At 66.3% G+C, this 7936-nt stretch overlaps 1 protein-coding gene across 1 annotated transcript in view; it reads left to right on the top strand.

Moving 5' to 3' along the window:
* RBBP8NL (RBBP8 N-terminal like) overlaps positions 1-6725 on the top strand; it is an 8757-nt gene extending 2032 nt beyond the window's left edge. The window contains exons 5-13 of the mRNA XM_029918098.1: positions 373-445; positions 830-960; positions 1088-1170; positions 1397-1563; positions 1951-2656; positions 2895-3021; positions 3480-3550; positions 3648-3777; positions 5378-6725. Coding sequence (XP_029773958.1) covers positions 373-445; positions 830-960; positions 1088-1170; positions 1397-1563; positions 1951-2656; positions 2895-3021; positions 3480-3550; positions 3648-3777; positions 5378-5508 — 1619 coding nt within the window. The 3' untranslated portion in view covers positions 5509-6725. The remainder of the gene's footprint in view (positions 1-372; positions 446-829; positions 961-1087; positions 1171-1396; positions 1564-1950; positions 2657-2894; positions 3022-3479; positions 3551-3647; positions 3778-5377) is intronic.
* The last annotated feature ends 1211 nt before the right edge of the window (positions 6726-7936 follow it).

The following is a 7936-nucleotide window of genomic DNA, read 5'->3' as shown; positions in this document are numbered from 1 at the left end:
CCCGGGGTGCCCCTGACCTCAGGACACTGCCCCTCCTTCCTGTAATGAGGACAGTCCCACGGAGTCCGCAGCCCCCAGCTGCAATGAGGAGGACAACTCCCCTGTCCCCTGGGGGGCGCCCCAGGGATGAGCCTGGTACTGGGGGTGGGAGGGTCCCCACCACCTCTGACGGCCTGCAGCCTGGTGCTGTTTACTCAGTAGCCTCCGACTGTGCACTCCTGCAGCAAGCACTTAGGGGGCGCCTGCGGGACGCCAGGCCCTGGGCCCAGTGCTGCAGCCGCAGCTGGGGGGCAGGTGGAGGAGGGCGAGCTCCCGGTGTTGGGGGGCCCTGCCTCCCCTCCCCCGCTTCTTCACCACTCCCGCTCTTTGCAGCCAACGAGTTGACCCGGCTGCAGGGAGAAAACGAGGCGTTGAAGGAGGAGGTGAAGCGGCTCCGGGGCCCAGGGTGAGTGGGGAGGTGCACCCCCAGAATCCCCACGGGAGGCCCCGCCACAGGGCGCAGAGGAGGGCGCAGGGCCCAGGGGTCCCCACAGGCCATCACCACAGCACAGACCTCTAAGCCCATGTCGTCTAACTAGCGGGAGCCCTGGCGACACCCTAGAAACGGAGCTGGGTCTCCAGCACCCGCAGCTGCCCGCAAGGCCTTCGCCCGGCGGAGCCCTGGGTGGTGGGGTCTCAGGCAGCGTCAAGAGCAGGCTCTTCCTGGTCGCCCAGGTGTCCCCGAGGGGTGGCTTGTGCCCCAGGAGGGTGCCCTGGCCCTCCTGGTCGTCTCTGTCTGGGGGCACCGCCCTCACTCACCCTCCCTGTCTTTGCCTCCCCTCGGAGTCAGGCTCAAGCCCCAATACAGGGAGGGTGCGTCAGACCCCCCCTCACCCCTACTACTCCCCTCCCCGGGCGCTCGGAAGGCCGTCACCGAGAAGACAGCGGGAGGCCACAAGGAGGCCGGGGGCGACCAGCCAGGTGCGAGCCCCCGAGAGAAGGTGCTGTGGGGGACGGGAGGCCAGGAAGTTGGGCACCGCAGGACTGTGGAGCCCCCCACGCCTCCGAGCCTCCTAACCGGCCCTGCCCACGCTGTCTCCTCCCACAGAAAAGTGCACGGGCTCCAGAACGTCTCCCGCAGCCAAAATCTCCCCAAGTGCCAGCCTGCCCGAGACGCGGGCCCCAGACATGGTGAGGACGAGGGCCCCCAAGCCCACTCCTCCCTGCCGGGCAGCCCCAGCTCTGTGCCGGACACAGCATGCCAGCCCCACAGGGCGGGTGCCCGGCCTCTTGGCCACCAGGGACAGCTGGGTGGAGGCGGGGCTCCGAGCGGGCAGGTGACCTGCCCAAAGTCACAGAGAACGTGGGCAGCGGGCGGCAGCCGCCCGGCCCAGGCTGACCAGCCCACCTGGCGCAGAGCCCCCAGCGGATCTCCAACCAGCTGCACGGGACCATTGCCGTGGTGCGGCCGGGGTCCCAGGCCTGCTCTGCTGACCGGGGCTCTGCCAACGGGACGCCCGCACTGCCACTCGCCGGGAGCAGCCCCCCCAGCCCACCCTATGAGCACAGCCTCCCCCTGGACAGGTGAGGTTCTGTCCGCCGCTGCCGCCCCAGCCGAGCGCCCGGTCTCCAGATCTGGTCCCACCTTTCAGAAGGTGGCCAGGACAGGGGAGGGCGGTGCGGGGGCAGCAGATGGGCACTGAGCCCTGGGAACCCCGCTCAGAAGTGGCCTAAGACCGTCCTCGGTGTCTGAGAGCATCATGCGGTCCGTCCACGGGGGCGGGCCGGGGACAGAGCAGGCAGCAGGGGCCCAGAAGAGAGAAGGATCTCCGTGTGCAGGTCCCTCCTCCGAGCCTCGGGCCCCAGGTCACCTCCGGCCACGCCACAACGGTGCTCGTGCACCAGCCTCGTGAGCCCCGGGCAGCACGCCTGTGAAATGGGGGCGAACCCGGGCATCTCCTCTCCCTGCAGCCTTCTGCGGGCCTCCCGGCACCCGGTCATGACCTATGAGTCCCTGAAGCGCTCCCTCCGGGCTGACCGCCTCTGCCTCCTCAACCGCCACCTGGCCCTGCACCTCCAGAGCCCCCACGGCAGCCCCCAAGTGCCCGCCTCAGCCCCGAGCGGCCCCCGGCCCCAGCGCCTGAAGGCTGGAGAGGCAGAGGCCTGGGAGGAGCCCGTGGGCCCGCCGGGCCTCCCAGGGGGCCTAGCGGACATGCGAGACCCTCGGCTGGAGGGGGCTCTGCACCTGCTCCTGGCCCAGCAGCTGCGGGCACAGGGGCGGATGGGCAGTGCCAGGCTGAGGGGTCCGCCCACGCCAGGAGGGACCCCACCCTCCCCACCAGTCAGCTCTGACTCAGAAGGCCCCCTGGGTGAGGCAGCCCCATCCAGAGGGGCACACGCACAGCCCACTGGCCCAGGGAGCCCCAGGGGCAAGGAAGCCACAGCCACACAGGACTCTGCCCCGGACAAGCCCCTGGACCTCTCAGAGCGTGGCCGGGGCCGGGATGCACCCATGCGTCCTGACCAGCCGGGGTCACCCAGTTCCCCAGCTGCCCGCACTCCCAGCCCAGAGCCACCCCCAGAAGTGGAGCCACCTGTCCAGCCTGCACCCTGGGGACTCAGCAATGGCATCAAGGGAGCTAGAGCTCCAGAGGCGGAAGGACCCCCAAGTCCTGCGGTAAGGGGCCCACCCCTGTTCTCCGCCTCCACACACCTCCAAGCCAAGCCCAGGCCAAGCTCTTTCCATCAGGTCAGTCTCCTGTGAGAAAGCCTGGCTGCCTGATTCACACTAGAGAGGCGATGACTAACCTTCCAGCTGCATCCCCAGCCAGAGCCTCCCAGGCTGTGCGCAGAGCTGGGTGGGGGGCAGGGCAGCTGCCTCAGGTGAATGGAGCTGCTTACTTGCTTCCCCCCAGGACCCCGCACAGGCTCTTCCGGGGCCCCACCCCCATGTGCCCTCTCTGAGCGGAATGAGAGATGAAGCTAGAGGGGGGCCAAACCCCTCCCCCGACCCACACAGGCCTGATGCTGATGGCCGCCCAGGTGAGGATGAGTACCCGGGGTCAGGAGTACCTGGAAAGCCGTGTCGTCCTGGGAAGGGAGGGGCGGTGCTCAGTGGCGGCCGAGGGAGCCTGTCCTAGGGCCCAGCTCTGCCGCCTGGGCCAGCTCGGCTGAACCCTGGGTCTAGGGCTTGGCACCCCAGCTTCAGACCCAGGAAAGAGTTGCAGGCCCGGGGCAGGTAGATCGCTGATCACAGGCAGGGCAGGGAAGAGCGTCCTAGCAGTTAGGGCTTGAGGGCAGGTAGTGAGCCCCCCGGGGGTAGCCCAGCCGGCGGGGCCATGGCAGAGCGCGCCAGAGACACTGGGCAGGTTACTTGGCTCCTCTGTGCCTCAGTTTCCTTGTCTGTAGCTGCCACTCCTAGTCTGGCCTGCTAGAAGGCCTGTGCTCTGCTAGAATCCAGGTCCTGCGGCCTGGCCTGACCCACACCCTGCGTCCTGCAGAGCTCAGCAAGGCCCAAGTGCAGTGGCTGGAGTCGGAGGAACTGGACGAGTCGGACACCTCGGAAGATGAGGTGAGGTGGGTCCCCAGCCACCCTCTTGGGTGGCGGGGGGGTGGGGGTGCGGGTTCAGGAAAAGGCCCTCGTCCTGACCACATCCCCACACCCATAGGTGGGCCAGAGCTCCGAGGTGGGGGCCAAGCCGCGCACGCCGCGGGCGGGGCCCAGGTGCTTCTGCACTGAGGAGCAAGGGCAGGGCCCCCAGCAGAAGAGGAAGCGAGCCGTGGGCCCCTGGTGCAGAGGTACGGGGGGGCAGGGAGGCCGTGGCAGCGGAGGAGGGGAGGGGGCAGCCGGAGCCCAGCACCCCACCTCACCCTTGTGGCTGCTCAGAACCAGAAACCCGCCCTGGAACTTCCCCCTGGCTCAGGCCCCTTTGAGCAGGGACCCAGGTCAGGACAGCGTGGATCCTGGCTCTTTTCACCTCACTGTCCAGCCTGAGCCAGCCCTGTCCCCCTGAACCTCAGTTTCCCCCCAGAACGGGTGGGGGGGGGGCAATAGCAAAACGAGCATGAAACTTCAGTGGGATAAGGCTGAGGACAGTTATCACCGTCTTTGGCATCAGGCGGAAGGGGCCTCCTGGGCCCCAGCAGCCCCCAGGTAGGTGGGAGGCGGGAGGGGCGCCCAGAAGCCCGACCTCTCTCCTGCCCCCTTGTGGCGGGGTCTCTGGACCCTCCCGTCCACCTTCAGACAGGGACCGCAGGGAGGGTGCGGAGTGCAAGTGTGTCTGTTCTTGCTGAGGCTGAGGGCGGCAGCTGCGGGATGTTTGTCAGGGGCGGCGCCTGTGGGCCCCTCCCCGGAGGGTCACTGGAGCGGCTCCGGCCCCAGGGTATCAAGATGACCTTCCGCTTCCTGGTCCGGCCACAACGGCAGCTTGGCTGAGTCTGGGAATGCCTGAGCTAATAACGCAGGCCACCCTGGTGTTTGTGCAAGCGGGTCCACAGCAGGCGGCCGGGCTGTGGCCACCACAATGTGCCATTGTTGCTGGGAAAGTGACAGTGGCCTGTGTTTGCTCGGGCGAGCGTGTTGGAGGCCAGCACACCTGTCGCATTTCAAGGCGCTTCCTGCTCAGCATATTCGGAAACTGTCCTGGTGACCACAATCCATAGGGGTGTCTGGGTACCCATCATGCCCTCGGCTCTGAGCCAAGTCCACCCCGTCCCCGGTGCTCCTCCCTGGGCGGACATGGGGGCTCACAAGTAGGCACCCACCCAAAGCCTGCACCGCACACACTGCTGGTCAGTGAGGACAGCAGCCTCGCCCAGCTTGTGCCGGGCACCGCTCAGCGCCAGGGGTGGTGCCCTTGGATCCTGTGCCTGTGAGGAAGTTCGAGGTGGCAGACAGTAGCGACTGCCTTTGGGCCTTCCCACCCTGCCCAGTGATGGTCATCACTGTTTCACAGGTGGGAAAACTAAGGCTCCTGGAAGTGAGCTAATCTGCCCAAGGCCACAGAGCTGGTATGTGGGGTCAGGATCCCAACGTGGCCCATCCAACCCAGAGCCCTTGTTCTGTTAGAGCCCAGCATCTTGGCAGGACGTGCCCTTGAGGGTCCCCACCAGTGTCTCAGGGACTCTGAGAGCATTTCCTGAGAAGTGGGATTTATCCAGAAGGTCCTGGGCCTCCAGCAAGGCGTCTCGGCCCCCGAGCCGGACTGTCTTCAGAGTCGCACGCCTGGGGGGAGAGCCCAGCCTCCAGTCAGACCAGCCCTGCGCCCGTGTCTGGTGCTTCCAGGAACGTGTCAGCTCCCCTTGGCCAAACGCTGCCCCCAGGGCCCTGGGCAAGAACCCAGCACTACTGGGGGACACAGACTGCCGCCTCTGCCTAACCTCGATCCGCTCTCCACAGCTTCCAAGAAGCCACCACCAGGGAGAAGGAGTCCGGGGGAGCCCCTGACAGCACACGAGGGATCCAGGAGCCCAAGGGACCCCGAGGATGGCAGCCCCCCACCCAGCAACAGCAGCTGGGAGGAGACTTAGCAGGCTGCTCCCAGGGGCACCACGACCGACAGCCCAGCACGGGGCAGGAGGGTCCAGGTCCTGGACCCTCTCCACACGGGCTGGCAAGGCCAAGAGGGGGTCTTTAGCTGGCCACCTAAACCCTCCCTCTCCACCCAACTCAGAAATGACCTGCTAGTCCTGGCGCTCTGCCCTCACCCCAGCGCCTGCTCCCTTGTGGGGAGGTGGGGCTCTCAGAGGCAGGGGAGGCAGGGGTGACCCAGACTCCAGACCAGCCCCCACCCCTGCTGCACAGAAGCAACCCTTCCTGGGCTGTGCCCCCACTTTTGAGCGTCCCAGACTCACTGGCATCCCTGACCCCAGGCCACCCCCTCCCTAATTGGGCAGAGAGCGCTAGTGGTGGTCTCAGGCGCCCCCTCGTGGAGTCCTGCAAACGTGCTGGGCGGTCGGGTGTGGGGAGGCAAGTGGGCGGTGGTGGGCGCCGCAAGGGAGCGGGTACCCAGGAACAAAGGTGTAAGGGATGGCATGTGCGCTGGCAGAGGCAGGGGCCCAGCTGGGTCTCCACCAGCCTGGGCTCTTGCACGCGTCCAGGCCTGGGGAATAACACCAGCCGGTTGGCAGAGGGTGCAGGGACCAGGGCAACCTCTGGGGAGTGCCGCAGGGAGCAGCACAGAGAATCTGCGCCCGCCCCACACAGATCCCCCTCCTCACTGACTCCTCCTAGTCCCCGACCCCACATCTGCCACCTGCAGGATGCCAGGGCAGCTCTGCTGGGATTGCACGCTTAGCCCTCCGGACACCCTGCTCCTTCAGCCACTGACCATCACTCTAGGAGAGTGTGTCAGAGCACCCTCTTTGGGAGGAGCTGAAACAGGCTCCCGGGCCCCATCCCAGACCCACCGAACTGAGGTCTTGGAGGCGGGCCTGCACGTGAGGTTTGAAAAGTTTGAGAACTGCCCATTCTGGGCAAAGCCAGGGCACGGGGCAGTGACTGGGCTGGGTGCGGCCTGCGGCAAATTGAAGGTGCAGGTCTGACGACAGGACTGCGGCTGCCCCTCATTCACTGGCCTGCCCGCCTGCTGGTCCCAGAGACCAGAGGGACTAAATTCCCAAGAATGAAGCTGGGGTGAGGGGTGTGTGTGTGTGTGTGTGTGTGTGTGTGTGTGTGTGTGTGTGAGAGAGAGAGAGACAACGCCTGTTGTTAAAAGTTGCTTTGATTTTTCTGACATCAAATAAAAGCTGTGTGTTCCATTCACGTCTGACTTGCAGGCCAGAGCCGGCTCAGGGACCCCCTGCGCGGTGGAGAAACACGTGAGGTAGAGGCATGTATGCAGGCCCTGGAAGAAGGCCCGTTCCTCCTGGGGTCCCTCCGGCCCCCTCAAAACTTAACTCAGTGCTGGCTGGCAAAGCAGAGACGCTCCAGGGCCCAGCTCTGCCACCCGGCCGTGGACAAGCATGGATGGGGCTGAGGGGCAAAGATGTCCCTCCTCCGTCTCTCCGTCCCCCCATAACCTCCTTCTTACCTGCTCTGTCTGGCGTCAGCTTAACTGCTAGCTACCCGCTTGTCAACTACACCTGCCAGGGTCCCCCCTCTAGCGCCACCCGAGCAGGACTGAGGCATAGCACTTCACAGCTCTGGGCTCACTCGTCCCTGCCAGGAGCCCCACGAGTCACACACAGCTAGCACCCCCACTTTACAGACAGAGGGCTGAAGGTCTGGGAGGGTAAGCAGCTGACCCAAGGTCGCCCAGCCGGCAGGTGACAGAGGAGGCGGAGGCTCTGAGCTGTGCCAGGCCCCATGCTGCCCGCTCCCGGCACGTCGGCAGGCGGCAGCAGCAGCGGGCACCCCCCGTGGGCACAGGGACTCCCCAAGGGGGGCCTTCACAGGGCACTTCTGCCGCCTGTAAGCGCCTGGCGGCACGTGTTCAATCCCCATCACATGCTTGGTCAAGCCCCACTTTCTGCCTGGCGGGAAGCTGTTCCCTCCCTCCCAGGAGCAGGAGAGGCCTTGAATGCCGACTGGAAAGGGCATCGGGAAGAGGACAGAGGACAGGCCAGACGCTGGGCAAGCCTCCCCATGGTGGCAAATGGAGATCAGTAGGAGGGACCACAGGGGGGCAGGGGGGGTCATGGGGGAGTAGGGAGTCTGAAGGGGCAGCGGCGGGCAGCAGGCCCCAGCTGGGACAGGAGACTCCCCCACTCCTCCTGCCCTCACAGAGAAGCACAGAGCCAGTCTGCCCGGCACGGCCCTGTCCATCCTGCGCCCTCTCCAGCATGGGCACAGAAGACACCCAAGATCAGGGTGTGTACCCAGAGCTACACTCAGAGGCACCGTCTGGGCCAACCCCCCAGCAGGTGCCCGGATCTGCAGCGGCACCACAGACCCGTGCCGGGACGCCCCTCACCGAGCCCGCATAATCCTGACAGTACCCTGAAGTCATTGCCTCAG

Source organism: Suricata suricatta, chromosome 12, assembly GCF_006229205.1.
Source record: "Suricata suricatta isolate VVHF042 chromosome 12, meerkat_22Aug2017_6uvM2_HiC, whole genome shotgun sequence".
Lineage (NCBI taxonomy): Eukaryota > Metazoa > Chordata > Mammalia > Carnivora > Herpestidae > Suricata > Suricata suricatta.
Note: the sequence above shows the minus strand (reverse complement) of the source record. Positions and strands in the feature narration are given on the sequence as shown.